This window comes from Muntiacus reevesi, chromosome 6 (genome assembly GCF_963930625.1).
Source record: "Muntiacus reevesi chromosome 6, mMunRee1.1, whole genome shotgun sequence".
Taxonomy (NCBI): Eukaryota; Metazoa; Chordata; class Mammalia; order Artiodactyla; family Cervidae; genus Muntiacus; species Muntiacus reevesi.
In genome coordinates this window covers 100,461,030-100,479,096 of record NC_089254.1, presented here as the reverse complement: position 1 = coordinate 100,479,096, position 18,067 = coordinate 100,461,030, and the positions used below count along the sequence as shown (strand labels likewise).

General features: G+C 47.9%; 1 protein-coding gene across 4 annotated transcripts in view; it reads left to right on the top strand.

The window, feature by feature from the left end:
- Positions 1 to 18,067, top strand: part of TRPV5 (transient receptor potential cation channel subfamily V member 5) — a 35,009-nt gene that overhangs the window by 2,041 nt on the left and 14,901 nt on the right. For 3 of the 4 annotated variants that reach the window (XM_065939263.1, XM_065939262.1, XM_065939261.1), the window contains 7 exons: positions 1,341 to 1,438; positions 1,561 to 1,683; positions 2,137 to 2,274; positions 2,553 to 2,651; positions 2,802 to 2,977; positions 3,358 to 3,504; positions 5,322 to 5,534. In XM_065939263.1, the coding sequence (XP_065795335.1) occupies positions 1,341 to 1,438; positions 1,561 to 1,683; positions 2,137 to 2,274; positions 2,553 to 2,651; positions 2,802 to 2,977; positions 3,358 to 3,504; positions 5,322 to 5,534 (994 nt within the window). Of the gene's footprint in view, positions 1 to 1,340; positions 1,439 to 1,560; positions 1,684 to 1,896; positions 2,275 to 2,552; positions 2,652 to 2,801; positions 2,978 to 3,357; positions 3,505 to 5,321; positions 5,535 to 18,067 lie in introns of those variants that run through there. The other variant, XM_065939264.1, reaches the window with a different exon arrangement.

The following is an 18,067-nucleotide window of genomic DNA, read 5'->3' as shown; positions in this document are numbered from 1 at the left end:
GAGTGGCACAGCATTTCATAGTCAGCCCTGAGGTCCAGACCCCCGGAAGACTAATGGGAGCAGGGACCCATCCTGAAGGCAGTCTTCTCCTTCGGGGTGTTCGGGGGATTTGGCTCCCATCAGAGAGCTGCCGTTAGCAGATCTGAGCGGGCAGCCAGGACTAGACTCACAGGCAGCGGCTTCTCCAGGCCAGAGGCCGGAGCACGGAGCTGCGTGCAGAGCCTCTGGACCCTGCAATCCTGGCCCTGGTTGCCCTGAGCTGGGCACGCTCACACGGAGGGTGTGGGTGAGATAGGCAGTTGGCTGGTCCCCACTCCACCCGCTGTCTCTGGAGAGAAATTCAGTGAGGGATGGACCTGAGTCCTACCTTGAGATCAAAAGCTTCTTCAGATAAAAAGCTTCTTTCCGCTGGCTCGGGGGGACCATTGGAAGAGAGGAACTGGGGGCTAGGGGTCATCATGGGAACCACCCACCATCAGTCTGTTTACCAGCCTTTCACCTCTCCCCTCCTGACCCTCAACCTGCCATCCATGTGTCCACCCTCAGCGCGTACTTACCCAGCAGGAACCGGCTTCGGCATTATCTCTTGTCTGGCTCACCCAGGCCGGAGAGAGACAAAGATTAACCTGCAGAGGTACCACGGGAGGACTGTCTCCGTGAGGCTCCTCCCGCCCACTCCAAGATGCACGCACTCAGAGAAGCTCACAGCATGCCCTTGCTTGGCCGCAGACAGCGCGTTCAGACGCTTAGGGAGGGATGGAGCCCTCGTAGTCCATCTCGGAGCTCTCCTTCCAGGAATGTGCATCTGGACAGCCCCCGGGGAGTCAGAACTCCAGCAGCTCACAAATCTCCGAGTCCTAATAGCTGGCCTGTCTGTCAGCCCCCTCCCGGTCTCTCTGGCTCCTCTCGGCTAAAGAGAGCCGGTTCAGCAGGCCTGGGAGCAGGGATGAAACCGGGCAGAAATTCCCTCTCCTCCACCCACTCCCGATCCCCAAGTTCCTGAGACATGTACTCAGCTAGATTGACTTGGCCAGGCCCACCAGGACCACCCATTCCCTGGGCCGGGCCCTCCTCCCTCAGGCACCCTGCTCCTTAGTCAGCTGAGCCGGGAGTCCCCCCACCACCGGTGGGAAGAGGTAGCGATGCCACCCCACGGGGACCCTGAGCCAGACTCTTGCCCCTATCTGACCCCGAGCTAGAGTCCAGGAGACACGCTGCAACATGTCGCCGCGCATTCCGTGTGGCCGCTGTCTGTCCAGGCAGACACGGTCTTTCTTCCTCTCTGCTCTGGGCCTCTCTGCCATTCTGTCTCTGCCTGACTCCTGTTCATCCTCTGCCAGGATTCGAGAGTCTCCTCTGCTTCGGGCAGCCAAGGACAACGACCTGTGTGTCCTGAAGAAACTTCTGCTGGACCGAAACTGTGACTTCCGGCAACGAGGTGGGATCAGAGTTCGATGTGATGGAGGTGGGGCAGAAGCCCCGGCACTCGGAGGGTTTCTGCCGAAGGGCGGAGGAGCGTGTCTCTGGGAAATCTTGATGCCCCTGTCTCCTCCGCTCCAGGGGCCGTCGGGGAGACGGCGCTGCACGTGGCCGCCCTCTATGACAACCTGGAGGCCGCCACGGTGCTGATGGAGGCTGCCCCCGAGCTGGTCAAGGAGCCTGCCCTCTGTGAGCCGTTTGTAGGTGAGGCGCCTCCACGGTTTTTCAAGGTGGATGCAAGTAGGGGAGAGCCTGAAGTCACCTCTCACAATGAGCCTCTGAGGTCGAGGAAGGAGTGATGGGTGCTCAGGAGTGTGGGAGGAAGGCAGAGGTCCTGGTCTTGGCTGTGAGTGTCTGGGACCTGCTTTAGCCATTTGTTATTTCCCTTCAACTCCTTTCACGTTCCGTGAAGAACAGAACTCTCTCTTTCAGAGCTGCACTAGAGTGATTACCCTTATATGCCATCCCCAGAAGTCAGGAGGTGGGGACCGCTAAGTGAACCCGCCTGAGGGACATCTGGGACTCAGTCTCACACCATTCTGCTGAGTCAAGGGAGGAAATCCATGCGAGGATGTCAGGGATCTCCTGGAAGCCAGGGGGCATGCTGAGCCTCCGAGAGAGCTGGGAACAGCCCTGACGGAGGGCTCCCTTGTGCAGGTCAGACGGCGCTGCACATAGCGGTCATGAACCGGAACGTGAACCTGGTGAAAGCCCTGCTCGCCCACGGGGCCAGCGTTTCCGCGAGGGCTGTAGGCTCTGCCTTCCGCCTCAGTCCTCACAATCTCATCTACTTTGGTGAGAGCCAGGACCGGGGCTGGGAGGACGGGGAGGGGGCACCAGTCAAGGGAGGGCGGGCTGAGAAGCCTCCGTGCCTGGGGAAGCTGGGAGGGGTCCGCCCTCAGGGCCGAAGGCCACAGCCAAGCCCCCACCCCCACCCCAGGGCCCCCTCCAGCATCCCCGCCTCTGGTCCTGCTGACGAGGGTCCCCGGAGACAGGGGAGGCAGAGGCGGTCGCTCAGAGACACTGCCCACCCCCGCCTGCATCTCACGCCCGCCGGGCCTCTGCCTCCCCAGGGGAGCACCCTCTGTCCTTTGCCGCCTGCATGGGCAGCGAGGAGATCGTGAGGCTGCTCATTGAGCATGGCGCTGACATCCGGGCCCAGGACTCCCTGGGTAAGAGCTGGGCTGGAGGGGGCGCTGGGAGGCTGGGGGTGGCAGGGGAGGGGCTGGGACCCCCCTCAGGCCCCCCCGGGGGGGGTGGTCCTGGGGCACAGCAGGGACTCTGGTCCCAGGGGTCACGTGACACCCCGTGTCCTCTCCCAGGAAACACAGTGTTGCACATCCTCATCCTCCAGCCCAACAAAACCTTCGCCTGCCAGATGTACAACCTGCTGCTGTCCTACGACAGGCGAGGGGACCACCCGCAGTCCCTGGACCTCATGCTCAATCACCAGGGCCTCACCCCCTTCAAGCTGGCCGGAGTGGAGGGCAACACTGTGGTGAGGAGCCCCCTCCCAACCCCACGGGGGTCCTTCTCCTGACCCTTCTTCCCAAACTCCCCAGAAGGGTGGTGGTCCCTTACCTCCATCTCCATCACTAAAATCCTCAGCCTCAGGAATTTCTGACTCCGGGGGATTACAGAATCTTACTTGAGAATACCTGCTATGGTAACCCAAAGTTCCACTCCCCTCGCCTATTCTCTCCTTTCAGATCTTTATAGGATTTGTGGGAAGGAAAGACAGCCCCAAATTAAAAGGTTCAGGTCAACAGAGGCTTGTCAGTTCCCAGCTGTCCATCAGATCCAAGGAGTAAGTAACCATGCTGTTGCCCTTGACCTGCTCCTTACATGCTGACCCTCGTCTCACCCGTGTCCACCCAGATGTTCCAACACCTGATGCAGAAGCGGAAGTACATCCAGTGGACATGTGGGCCGCTGACCTCTACTCTCTATGACCTCACGGAGATAGATTCCTGGGGAGAAGATGCGTCCTTTCTAGAGCTTGTGGTCTCCTCCAAGAAACGGGAGGTATGGACACCATGGAGGATTAGGGGCTTTCAGGAGTCTGTGCAGGACCTGTCTGTTTGCCAAGATCCTCGGCTTCAGAGGCTTCCCTGTAATAGATGGGGGTGAGCATAGACTGCTGGGACTTTGGGAGAGCTTGCCGATCAATACCGCTTCCCTAACTCTGCTCTCTGCTTAGCTCTGGTCCCTTCTGCTTACCTTTCTCATACTAACACTGCATATGAGGAGTTCTCCAGATAGATGTTACTTCCTATCACTTATTCATTCAGCATACTGAGCTTCTTGCTGGGTCCCAGACACTGTACCAGGAACTGAGAGTACAGAAATAAATTAAAAAGCAATTCCTTTCAGACAGCTTTGTCAATTTCCCATCCCTGTTTTCAGTAACTATAATAGCCTGCAAGATAAAAGATTACTGGGGTCTGTACTATGAATGGTACATAATGGTGCAATGGTACATGATGGTGCAACAGAATAGAGGTTGGCTTACATTGGCTTGAATGGACCAGAAAAGATGTCACAGGAGATGTGCTTGAGCTGGGGCTTCTAGGTGGAATTGGGAATCACCAGGCAGATGAGGAAAAAGAGAGCTTTCCAGAGAGGGAAAAATGCATGGGTCATTCAGACAGTGTTGGATTGGGTGATATGAGGGAAAGGAAAGTTTGTTGAAGATTTATAAAGAGAAGAAAATACTGATGCTTTTTGGAACCTCCAAGATGGTGGCAAAATACAGTTTTTACTGTTTATCTGCCACCTGACAATTTCCTAAGAACTCTCTAGAGCCACAAAACTCAGATGATAGCTGGTACTAATGAACAGAGGGTCTGGTTTATCAGAAGATCTGATGAACAAAGTGGCTGGCTGGTATGAACTTCTTCAGAGCAGGATTTCTTAGGGATTGGAAGCCCAGCCTTCACCTTCAGTTCTATCGGGCAACCAAGATTTGTTCATTATGATGAAAATAGAGGCTCTCTGACTGGAGCTTCTTCAACTTTCTGCCTTGTTCTGCCCAGCAGGCCTAGAAACTGCCCCCTTGTCTCTCTCCTACTCTCTAGGCTTGGTGGGAAAAGGTACTTTTTTCTACTAGTGGGTAATCCCTCCAGCTAAGCTCTGACTTTGCCTTTTCCCACTTTCCTAGATGCATCATGCCACCCATCATCCTCTTTCAGGAGCATCTTTAATGTCTCATTGGCTACTAAGATCTGAGCATTAACCCACCCAGCTTAGATTATAGCCACACTCCACTCTCCGAGTCCTCTGTTGCTCCTCTTATGTCCATAATACTTGTAGAGCAAATCTGACTACCTGCTTCTTGAATCTTCCAATTGTTCTCCATTGCATTCAGAAAACAAAGTCCAACTCCTTAGCTAGGCATTCATGAGGTACCATGATCTGGCCCTCAGCCGCTTCATACAGGATAATGCCTGCGGGTTATCCAAAAGATTTTGCCATATCCCCCTCATGTGCTAATGTCTTCTCACCCCTTCCTGCCTTGGCAACTGTTGCTACTTTATAAAAGAGCTTGCCTAACTCTCCATTCACTCAACTCTCTCAGCCATCTATGTCTCATTCTTCAGAGCCTCTGAGGAGCTCAGAGATCCTGGTATTTACTTCTGCCATGGTTTATCTGCAGCACTAGCATGAGACACCGCATACAGTAGAAACTGACTAGTCGTCTGTAGAAGAAATGAATGAAAAGATGAACGGAATGAGTTACACTTGTGCTGATCATGTCGCTGCCTGTCTGGGACCCTGTGGGGAACCTGGTGCTGCAACTCACTACGTTGGTCATCCCCTGCTGCGCTCTTCTGCTTTGGCAGGCTCGTCAGATCCTGGAGCAGACCCCAGTGAAGCAGCTGGTGAACTTCAAGTGGAGGAAGTACGGGCGGCCTTACTTCTGCATCCTGGGAGCCTTGTACGTGCTCTATATGATCTGCTTCACCATGTGCTGCATCCACCGCCCTCTCAAGGCCCGTAGTGGCAACCGCACAGATTCCCGGGACGTCACCATATTCCAGCAGAAGCTGCTCCAGGTGACTCTTAGAGGGGATGAGAGGGGCACGCGGTGATGGCACTGGAAGCCAGAGCCACGCTGCCCAGGAGATATGCCACTCCCTTGACTCTGGCAGAGGCAGGCTCCTGATTACCTGGACAGAAATTAGGAGGGAGTTAAGAGGACCAAAGCTGGGGCTCAGTGAATACAAGTGGACTTGTCCAGGGAGTGATGGCTTTCTTGTGAACTTTGAAAGAATGCTTAGTTTACCTGGGCCTTTGTAAAATCCCCTGTTACTCACAAAGGTCTGTAGACCAGACCTTTGTAAATGTGACCTTCAACAGAAGTCTTGTTGTTCTAAAGGGAGGAAGAGTGTGCTCCAAGTCCATTTTCTGAGTCTGCCAGTGGTGTGTTAGGGTCACACAGACGTTCTTCTGACCTGCATTCGCTTCTGAACACAGTCAATATGAGTGCATTGAAAGGGCTGTATCAGCTGTCTGACCACCTGTCAAAGGTGCTGCAGAGGATGCCTGGATTGGGCATCAGTTGGAAGGAAATAGTCTCTGGGGTCGCTTTTACTTTGGTGAGCTTGTCATTCTGTGAGTCACCTTCAGAGACCTGGGGTGAGGATGACTGAGAGGAGGTGTGGAGTCAGTGTCCGGGTCTGCTGTTGAAAGGAGCAGACTCCTCGGTGTGACAGAATGAGCAGGCTCTCACGAGTGCTTCTAGGCATGTACATTCAACACTGGGTTCGTTTAATAGATAACCGAAATTCTTGTCCTAGTGACCTGAAAATACCTAAAAGAGAGTGCAGGCATGTGGGCAGAAAGCAAAAGATAGAGGAGGAACAATTTTGCCAGGCAAGTAAAAGCTTCAATGGCTAGAGATTTATGCTCAATGTCAAAGGGGTCAGCTAGAGGTATAGCTCAACCTGGACTCGGAGAGGGGCAGTTTGGAGGAGTTAAGGAACAAATAACCTGAGTCGAGTTAGCTCAAAGGCAGTGGATACTCAAAGAAAGGACAGGGCAGAGAGCCTTACTAAATGCTGAAGTAGGTCAAGTCACTCCAAGCTTCTAGAATTGCCTCTTGGTGTATCTACAGTGAGCCTGTGTGTCCGGAGCCTCTGACTCTCACAAAGCAGGATTTGCTGCCTGCAGAACACAAGGTTGAGTGTGGTGGGGCTGCCTTGTTCGAGGTGGGCATAGGTGCATTTGGGGTAAGCTGGGTTCCCTGTGTCTCAAATGGGACATGAAGGTTGTCCCTGGTGTGGAGACCATACCCCAGGAAATAAGGACATGGAAGGGATGGCCAACTGAGATGGGCCAGCGACAACAATGACGGAAATGGATAAACATGGGGTTGACTGGACATTTCCAGTGTTCCTGACTCTGATTCCTCAGATGCATTCTTTCCCAGCCTTCCTTTGTTTCAGGCTGACTGGGGGGATTTTCTGGATCTAGAATGTAGATTCAGAATGTAGATAGCCTTCTAGCCATAGAGTTGGGTGATGCTGAGCAACCGATTACCACCAAGACTCCTTCTTCTTTCTTACCTTCTTCTTAGCACCGTGTCTCTTTCTCTCTGTGGGAGGACTAATTATGTCCCTGTGAACATAATGTTCCTTTGACCCAAATTGTCCAGATAGTCTAAATTATTAGCAGTTACTTCCCCTTGCCTCAGGACTAGATGAAGCATAATTATAGCTAAGTGCTCTAACTTCCTTTGCATTTTCTCTCTTTTTCATCTCTTCTCCCCCTTCAGCATCCCCCTTCAGCATTTTCACCCTTTTGCTCACTTTGATAAAATCTACTTTAGCCAAAATAGAAGACTCATGACTTTCAAATATTTTCTTGGTTGGGGTAGGTGGGGCTTAAGGAAGCAGCTGTGAGCAGCTTGAATAGGGAGGAGTATCATCGCAGGTCTGTGTTTTTTCGGCATGAGCCCTCGGGCCTTGGTCCTGAGTTGATGGGGCCCATGTGTTCCTCTTAATCGGAAGTCAATTGGGATTAGATCAGGGGCTCCCAAACTTATCACCATGACTTGAAAGATTCTGCTTTCATGATGTACCACATTTGTTGAATAGTATGGAATTCTTTTCTTCTACATTTCTATTACTTGAGAGTCTTAGAAATATGAAAATGTACCAACATAGGGTCTTAACTTGATTAATGCAGTTGTTGTCATATTAATTAGCCTGCAGAGCTTTTTCTTAGATAAATGAGTACTTTTATATCAAATTCTATTAACAAATCTGGACTCACACAGCTCTCAGTCACTGTAGGATTTTCTCTGTGGGTCTCATGGTATCTAGAAAAGTCACTGGACTCCACAACAGTAGCCCAGAGCACCATCTCAAAACACTGGAAAGGAAACAAAATGCTCCTTATTTATACAAGATGGCATAAACTAGGCAAAAGCAAGTCATAGGAAAGGGTGGAGTTTTGGAGCTATTTTAAGAAATGTCTTCACTCTAGGATGCTTCATTGCTCAGCCATAAAAGTTCTGCTATTCCTGGACTTCCCAAGAACTCTCTTAATCAATAAGAGTTAATTTCCTGTCTTCATTCAATGTTTACTTGGTTTAGGCAGAACAAAGTGCATTATAATCCTAGTTCTCCTAGACTGCCAAGTGAGCAGAAAGTTCGAAGTCTGGGATTAGGTGACTTAGACTTAAGTCCTAACTCTAAAACCATAGAGCTATTTGACTTGAGCAGATCCTATCTCTTGCTAGATCAGTGGTTTTTTAACCAAGACTGCTTATTAGGGCTTCCTTGGTGGCTCGGTGCTAAAGAAACTGTCTGCCAATGTGGGACATGCAGGTTTGATCCCTGGGTTGGGATGATCTCCTGGAGAAGGAAATGGCAATCCACTCCAGTATTCTTGCCTAGGAAATCCCATGGACAGAAGAGCCTGGTGGGCTACAGTCCATGGGGTCGCAAAGAATCGGACACGGTTTAGTGACTAAACAACAACACCAACACATGAGAAACATGGAAATCTGGTTAAAAAAAAAGTTACGGATCTCCAAGCTGCCCCACACCTGAGGCATCAGAAGTCTGAAATGGTGGCCCCTGGCAGTGGTATTTTAAGAAACTCCTTGATTGATTCTCATACACAGATTGAACTGAGATCTTCTAAGCTTTCTAAGGTGAAACTGATCACTCTGATTGTTTAGACCCCTGATTTGCTGTTCAGCAAGAGGGCATTGATCTCCCATCATCAGATTTCCTTTCTGTGTTTTGATGATTTTCCTTGATCTCTCCAATGCCCTTTGCTTTGCTCCAAATCATTTTGTTAATTCATTCATTAAACAAACCACTACTGAGAGCCTAAGGGTGCCCCAAGCATTATTGTAGGTATTGGAAACTCAACCTGGTCTAAGCAAAACACTTCACCTCTGCCTTTTGGTGTTTGCAGACTGATTGACATTAATTAAATGAATAGAAATTTCATTGCAAACTGTGATTGTTACAATTCACATGAGTTTTTCTTATGATAAGAAGACAGGATACTGAGAGATTTCTTGGAGGAGGAAATGGCAACCCACTCTAGTATTCTTGCCTGGAAATTTCCATGGACAGAGGAGCCTGGCAGGCTACAGTCCATGGAGTCACAAAGAGTCAGACACAACTGAGCATGCATGCATGGATGAATTCAAGGTGGAAAGTGAGTTCTAGGGAGAGACAATGCATATACAAAGGCCCTGAGGCAGGAAGAGCCTTGTGAATGTCTAGGAACTGAAAGAAGGCTGGCTAGGATAGAGGGAGCTGGGGCAGGAGCCTCCAGATTAGGTTGTTCCAGCAGGGCTTTCCCAAATAATGCAGGACCTTGCTGGTCATCCCAAGGAGTTTACTCTTTATCCTAAAGCTAATGGGAGGCTCAGGATTTTAAACAGGGGAGACACTTGATAATACTTTTGTTTCAGAACAATGTCTCTGTTTGTAGGGTGGAGAACAGGTTTGAGGGGGCCAGGGAAGATGTAGGGGACCAGCTAAGAGGCTATTACAGTTCAGTGAAGAAAGAGAATAGTGGTGGATCGCTCTCAAGATGTGATGGGGAGACTGAGAGAAAGGGCTGGCATCAGGGCACTTATCGAAGGCAGAGTCATCACTACTATACAATGGATGGGATGCAGGTAGTCGGGGAGAGGACGTGGCAGGAGTGACTCGTGGGTTCTTTTTATCTGAAATCATCCTCTACCTGTCATGGTCAGTGAGACTGCTTTACCTACACGTCACAATTCCTCACAAACTCCGCTATTCAAAGTGCCACAGTTATTTGAAACCCAGCTATATGCCAGCTCGACCCAGCTTTACTTGGGGGTCGACCCAACTCCCTTTGGAACAAGCACAGCAAATTAAAGAGAAGACAGAGGTGGGAGAAGCAGAGAGCCCGGGAGGAAAAAATAACATCTATTGGGCGCTGGGTTTGAGCACTGGCCATGCATTTGCTGGTGCTTCTGAGATCTTGTGAAAGGGCAGATTCAGAGAGGAAAGCTGATGTGGGCCCCGAGTTTCTGCGTTTCTGACTCGCTGCTGGTGGTGTGATTCCGTGGACAGCATTTTGCATGCTAAAGTGTGATACTGGGTGATCCTTATAGATGCCCTCATAAGTAAATGAGATTTTTATACCCATTTTAAAGATGGTGAATCTGAGGTTGTGAGAGGTTAAGTCCTTTGGTAAAGATGCCCGACTAGTAAGGGCAGTGCTGGTTGGGCTTCCGGTCTGGTTCACTTCAGAAGCTTCAACTTTAATACAAAGCCAGGTCACTTCTCCCTCCAGAGAAATATGCTGGATTCCAGGCTTCTTCCTCAGAGGGACCCACTGCTTGAGGAACTCCTGTTTCCAGGCTTTGATAGGTAGCTAGTGCCTGCCACACTCACCTGTACCTGGGCACACCCGATATTTCCCCAGCAAGATAAGAGGTGCTGGGGTGCAGGGGAGTCAGTCAGACATGGAATTGCCTCCGACCTGTAGCCACTGAGCTACTGCCTATGCTCTAGTTGATCATCAGTTCAGTTCAGGTCAGTTCAGTCACTTAGTTGTGTCCGACTCTTTGTGACCCCATGCACTGCAGCGCACCAAGCTTCCCTGTCCATCACCAACTCCCAGAGTTTACTCAGACTCATGTCCATTGAGTCAGTGATGCCATCCAACCATCTCATCCTCTGTCGTCCCCTTCTCCTCCTGCCTTCAATCTTTCCCAGCATCAGGGTCTTTTCCAATGAGTCAGTTCTTCGCATCAGGTGGCCAAAGTGTTGGAATTTCAGCTTCAGCATCAGTCCTACCAATGAATATTCAGGGCTGATTTCCTTTAGGATGGACTGGTTGGATCTCCTTGCAGTCCAAGGGACTCTCAAGAGTCTTCTCCAGAACCACAGTTCAAAAGCAGCAATTCTTCAGCTTGTTGATCAACATGGGCCCCAGTGTTTGTGTGATTAACCTTTTGGTGGTTGGGGTAAGTCCTGCTTCTGTGGGAATGGATAAGGATGCCTCCGTAGAGAGAAGACATCTGCTGGGTTAATTTTCCTAAGAGAACACAGAGATGAGGACACAAAATAAGCCCCTAAAGGTAGACTTATAAGGAAACCATGAGCTCTTCCTCCCTTTTTGGCCCAGTGCTTCTCACGTGGGGATCTATAGTAGAAATATTTACATCTTAAAAAAAAAAAGATGCTTGGTTCCTGCACCAAATTAGAGTCTCCAGGGTTGGCCCAGGCATATGTGTTGTGACAAAGCTTCCCAGCCAATTCTTGTATGTATGTATGTATGTATGTGTGTGTGTGTGTATATATGTGTGTATATGTGTATGTGTGAATGTGTGTGTGTGTGTGTGTGTGTATGTGTGCACATGTGTATGTATATATTCTGGCTGCACTGAGTCTTCTTTGTAACACCCGGGCTTTTCTAGTTTTGCAGTGAGCAGGTGCTGGAGCTTGCGGGCTTAGTAGTTGCAGCACGTGTGCTTGGTTGCAATTGCTTAGTTCCCCAACCAGGGATCAAACCCGGACTCCTTGCATTGGGAGTATGGAGTCTCACTCACTAGATCACAAGTACCACCCCCCGCCCCCTGCATCTGATTCTGATGGGCAACCTGGTTAGGAATCCCCACACAGTTTAGAGGATGAGAGGAATGAATGAATGAATGAATGATGACCAAGCAGGTCTCTTTCTGGGAGCTTCATCCCTCTGCAAGAATCTTGGGGAGAAGGAGAGGGTCTCGGATGGGGTGTGACAGCTGTTTCCGGTGCCTTCCCCCTCCTAGTGGTTGCACTTGCTCCCACACTTCCCCACAGTGGTACCTGGGCCCTGCTAGGCCCACCCTTCTCTGGGCATTTCCTTCAAGACAATGAGCTCAACCAGCTGGTGAGCGGGACACTCTCTGTAAGCTGATTCTTAACAAAGTAAGGCCGGTCAGCCTCCAAGGGACTCTGGCCGTTGAAAACTCCTGAAATCCTAAGCCATACAAAGCGGTTAAGAACTCTAGTCATTGTTGAAGGATGCTTATTTTTTAAAGCAGCTGGGGGGAGTATTTTCTCAGTGCATTATTAACTAAGGCTGCTTAGGTGACCTTGAGCTAGGAATCTGGAAATTCCAGGCGAGCCCAGTTCGTCATCATCCTTTCTCCATCTACCTCCCTGCTCTTGCTTCCTGGTTCCCCTCTGCCTGCCTCCAGCTCTTAGATCATGCTCAGCAAGCTCCTGTCTGTTTTCCTGCTCCCTTCTCTCCTGCCTTCCTCGTGAATGCAGCATCTACTGTGTGTGCATTGTAGATAAAAAGAAGGAGTTAGAGGTCCCCGCTTTAAGGGAGCTCTAAGAGCCCTGGTGCGACAGAAAGTGTCCAGATGACTGCAGTGTGCTGGGGAAGGGCTGTGGCCAGAGACTGGCAGCGCGTTCCTGCAGGGAGACAGCTGATCTGGGCAGAGGGGCAGGGAAGGAGACCCAGGAGGAATGCTGTGACTTGGGTCTTGAGGTTAACGGTGAACCAGAAAACTCTGGTGGAGGAAGGCATTCTGAGAATAGGGGACAGTTCATACAGAGACCTGTCTTACCAGTTGAGGACCCCAGTAATCAACATGGCTGGAGCTGACATAGAGTATGGGGACCCAGGGCAGGAACCAGATCAGCAAAGCCACTGTGCTGAGTCTTATATTTTAAAAATAGAGGAAAATGAAGAATAAAATATAAGACTTTTTTCCTCTTTTTTTGACTTAACAGATGGCATGTGGGATCTTGACTCCCAGACAAGGGGTTGAACCCACGCCCCCTGCAATGGAAGTGTGGAGTCTCAACCACTAGACTAAGGGAAGTCCCTTAGTTTTTATTCTTATCTCACAAAGCACAGTTCTAACTAAAAGAACACATGTGCAACCTCAGCAAGGGTTCTGGGCATCACGCTTGGTAGTCTGAATATTTTTCATTCCTGTTTCACAGTGAGCACTTCTAAGTAAAGAATTCATGCCCATGACTTAAAAAACCCAGTGGGAGGTATAATGAAGACCAACAGCACACTGGCCTGCCCACCTCACTCACACTTCTTGGGGGCAACTAGTTTTTACCTCTTTAGGTCCTTGGTCCCTGTCGTTACCTCTGTATCACTGAATAACACACTTCTACCTCTATAACTAAATTTAGACATTAGCTATTGAATTTCTACTATGATAAAGATATAGAGAATACTCATCACTCCCATCTCCCCCCTCATTTTTATTCCAAAGACATGCTGGAACTAGGAAAGGTATTAAGCAGAGAAACCAGGTCGTGATATATGCATTTGAGAAGGTCAGTGCAAAAACGAGGTAAGCAGTGGGTTGAAAGAGGGTCAATGGGTACAGGGTGCCATGGGTTTGCTTTAAGGCAGTGGTGCTATGGATTGAGAGCCAGCGGAGCATTTGAGAGAATTTGGGAGGCTAAATGAACAGGACTTTAGCAAAGTGAATTTACACTTAATTCACTTTGCTAAACATAACCTTGGTCCCCAAACTTTTTCATAAGAACCACAAATCTAGAGAGCTTCGGATGGGTCTTTCCGTGTAGACAGGAAATCTTGAATGCAATCTCTGAAGAATAAAATTCTAAAAAATTCAAAGAAAAACTTATTACCACTTTGAGCTTAGGGTTTAATTCTAGAAGTGCAAGAGTGGTTGATGAAAAGGGGATTCTGATTGTCAGTTTAACAGACCTCAGAAAGTCATTCATTATAATTCAGTGCCCCTGTCCATTTTTAAAACACTAAAACCTTTCTCCACTTTGTAAAAGAGTGTCTCTTCCAAACAAGAGCCAACATTACACATGAGTGTGAAATACGAGAATTCCTCTCAAAATCAAAGAAAAGGAGAATGTTTTAAAAGATCACTACTATCATTATTTTTCAGCTTTACTGAGATATAATTGACAATTGATATTGTAAGGTATTTAAAGTGTTCATTGCAGGGATTTGATGTACATATACATTGTGAAAGGATTCCTATCATCTATTAACATTCATCACCTCACATATTTATTTTGGTGAGAATAATTAAGTTCTGCTCTCCTAGCAAATTTCAGTTGTATAATGCAGTGTAATTAACTATAGTCAGCTTGTTTTACCATCAGACTTTATTTCCCTTATAGCTGAAATTTTGTATCCTGTTACCAATCTCTCCTACTTTTGTCTGTGCCCGCAGCCCTTGGCAACCACTTTTTTACTCTCTTTTTCTAGGAGTTTGCCTTTTTTTTTTATTCCACATGTAAGTGATACCATGCAGTATTTGTCTTAATCTGTTGGGCTTATTTCGCTTAGCTTAATGCCATCAAGTCATCCATACTGTTGCGAATGACAATATTTCCTGTTTCCTCATAGGTGAATAATATTCTGGTGTATGTGTTTACACACACATATATATGTGTACCTGTATGTATACATATGTATGTGTGTGTATGCGTGGGTGCTAAGTCGCTTCAGTCCTGTTGGACTCTTTGCGATCCTATGGACTGTAGACCGCCAGGCTCCTCTGTCCATGGGATTCTCCAGGCAGGAATACTGGAGTGGGTTGCCATTTCCTTCTCAAAGGGATCTTCCCAAACCAGGGATCAAACCCACATCTCCCATGTCTCCTGCATTGGCAGGCAGGTTCTTTACCACTCGCACCATCTGGAAAGCCTCTGTGTGTGTGTGTGTGTGTGTGTGTGATATGTATATCACATCTTTGTCCATTATTGATTGATGGACACTTAGGTTGTTCCTAGAGCTTTGCTACTGTGACTAATGCTGTAATTTACATAGGAGTGCAGATATCTCTTCCAGTTTCTGTTTTCGTTTCCTTTATTTTTTATTTATTTTTAATTGGAGGATAATTGCTTTTGATGCAGTTCCTTTGGATATATACCTAGAAGCTGGATCATGTAGTAATTCCATTTTAACATTTTTAGGGGCCTCTCTTCTGTTTTATACAGTGACTGCACAAATTTACATAGTGTGCAAGGATTCCTTCTTCTCTGCATCCTTGTCAACAATTTTGATTTTTTGTCTTTTTGATAATGGCCATCCTAGTCGGTCTGAGGTGATATTTCACTGTGGCTTTGATTTGCATTCCCCTGATGATTAGCGATGCTGAGTACCTTTTCTGTAACTTTGGCATACAAATGCCAGCCTTTTGTATGTCTTCTCTGGAAAAAAGTCTGTTCAGGTGCTCTGCTCAGCTTTTAACTGGATTGTTTGGGTTTTTTGCTACTGAGTTGTACGAACTGCTGTTCTTTTCATTGCAGCTTTCACACATGCATGTTACTCTTTGTTTTCTAGAGAGAGCAGTTTTATAAAAAAAAAAAAAAGCCTATGAAAGGGTCTGTGTGGTGGTCTTGGAGAGCAGCAAGGAAGGGGGCTTGCAGGAGAGTGTGGTGCTCTGCAGCCTACTTTAAAGGAAAGGACCTGTGGGGACAAAGAGGTGGAGACAGCTACTTTAGGCAACAGAGAGCTGGAGACAGCTACTTTAGGGCAATCGGACACCAAGTGTGTGTATGTGTCCAGTCGCTGAGTCATGTCCGACTCTTGCAACCACATGGACTGTAGCCCACCAGGCTCCTCTGTCCATGGGATTTTTTCAGGCAAGAATACTCGAGTGGGTTGCCATTTCCTTCTCCAGGGGATCTTCCCAATCAAGGGATCCAACCCACATTTCCCAGGTCTCCTGTATTGCAGGTGGATTCTTTACCGCTGAGCCACCAGGGAAGCCCCAAACCAAGGGGAAGAGAGGCCAAAGTCTGGCATCTCTGAACACCTCTGTTACTAGTGAACTTGAGCAGGGGAACTCCTGCTTGGAAAGGAATCTGTTGAACAAGCAAAGTGGTGCTCAGGAAGGGCAGACCCAGGAGGAGTATATGGTAAACAAAACTGTCCCCAGTATTCTTCATTAGTTGGGTTTTTACATTTTCATCCGAGGAAGAGTTGATACCATTCTCCTTCTGTCCTCTAGGGGCGCTCTAATCCCCACAAAGCTCCCGGCCAACAGGTACCCTCCTCTTCTTAGCAGAGCCAAAGAAAAAGTTGTTGGCAATTTTCCAGCCACATACAACCAAGCTCCTGGATTCCCTGGTGGATCAGATGATAAAGAGTCTGCCCACAATGTGGGAGACCAGAGTTCGACCCCTGGGTTGGGAAGATCCCCTGGAGAAGCAAATAGCAACCCACTCCAGTATTCTTGCCTGGAAATTCCCATGGATGGAGGAGACTGGTGGGCTATAGTCCATAGGGTCGCAAAGAGTCAGACATGACTGAGCGACTTCACTCTCACTTTCATGCAACCAAGGTCCAAAGTTTTCTTAAAAATTGTGTATAGACACATATATGGCACAGATGCCATTATTTTATTTCTATATCTAGTGTTATTTTTTCCCCACAATTAACAAACTTATTATTTATCCTACTACCTGATTCTCAAAAGGAGTTGACCTGTTTTACAGTGAAAGACAGATGCAACAGGAACATTAAGATAAAGAAAAAGAATAAGATCTATGATCTGAATCTTTGGATGGGGGAAAGGGTATTCAACGAGTTGCTAGAGCTGGAGATTTAAAAAAAGAGAGCGAGAAAAAGACTTCTGAGCTTCCTTGGAAGCAAAGCAAAAGGGAAATAGCTCACTATATGAAAAATAAAATTGTCCAGTTTCTCAATAGAAGTAAACATCAGAAAAGTTGGCAGAACATCAGTTCTTTAAGGACAGCAACAGCAAAAGAACTGAAGCCTAGTCAGATTGTTAGAGAACATTGTTTACTAAAGGTACATAGTCACCAATTCCTTTCCTGCTCTTCCCTGGTCCCACATGATTTGTCTGAAACATTTCTACTGTCTCTTAGTAACTCTGGTTCTACGCTTCCCTAGAGACTGTATCCTTGGCTTCTTCTGAGCTGACACACACCATCTTAGAGGCCACAGGATACTTGATGGATGCCTTCTTTATACCCTAGAGCACCTCCTGAGATGGTGATTTAGTTGCTAAGTTGTATCTGATTCTTTCGACCCCTCCATTGACTGTAGCTCTCCAGGCTGATCTGTCTTTGGACTTCTCCAAGCAAGAGTACTGGAGTGGGTTGTCATTTCCTTCTCCAGGGAGTCTTCCCGACCCAAGAATCGAACCCAGTTCTCCAGCACTGCAGGCAGATTCTTAACTGATTGAGCCCCCAGGGAAGCCATGAACACCTCCTACTACAAAGCATCTCTTCCTGTTTCAAAAGCTATGCCTCTCACTGGACCAGTGAGTACACTGCTGAAGTAGCCCACAGAGGTTCCGTTTATCAGTAGAACAGAGATGACTGGTGATTCTCATGCCTAGTGAGGGATCCCATTCTCTTTCAGTGGAGATCATCCCCAGGGACTCTCAAGTCCTGTCTTGGGTGCACAATTCAAAGACATGACCTTGGAGAACAGAGTTACCAAAAGTCTAAGGGGGTACTCGCATGTGTTGAAATTATTTGTTTAATTTCATCTGGGAGTTATATGTACGTGAAGAGTTTTCCGGAAAAAGGGCCTTTGGTCTTCATGATATTCTCAGATGGGCTCATAACTTCAAAAAAGCTAAGGAACATTATTGTAGAATTTGATTGCTGCATCTGGGTAACACTGCAAGCTTTTAACTGTGAAGTAAGGTGTGCAGAGGGGGATGGTTTTTATTCATGTTGACCTTAGGCCTATACTGTTGACACCTATCATCCAGGATAACGTGGAGTCCTTCCTTAGATTTGAAAACCATAGCGGGTCTCTAGCCCTTTTCTATATTGCCAAATCATAATAAAACCACAATGAATTTATCTATGGAGCTTTCCAGGTGGTGCTAGTGGTAAAGAACTCACCTGTCAACACAGGAGATATAAGAGACACATGTTTGATACCTGGATCGGAAAGATCCCCTGGAGGAGGACATGGCAACCCACTCCAGTATTCTTGCCTGGAGAATCCCATGGACAGAGCAGCCTGGCGGGCTACAGTCCACAGGGTCACAAAGAGCCAGACATGACTCAGGTGACTTAGCAGAAAGCATGAATACATCTACAGTGCTCTGTGGCTTATAATACATCCAAACACATCATCTGATTCGGTCTTC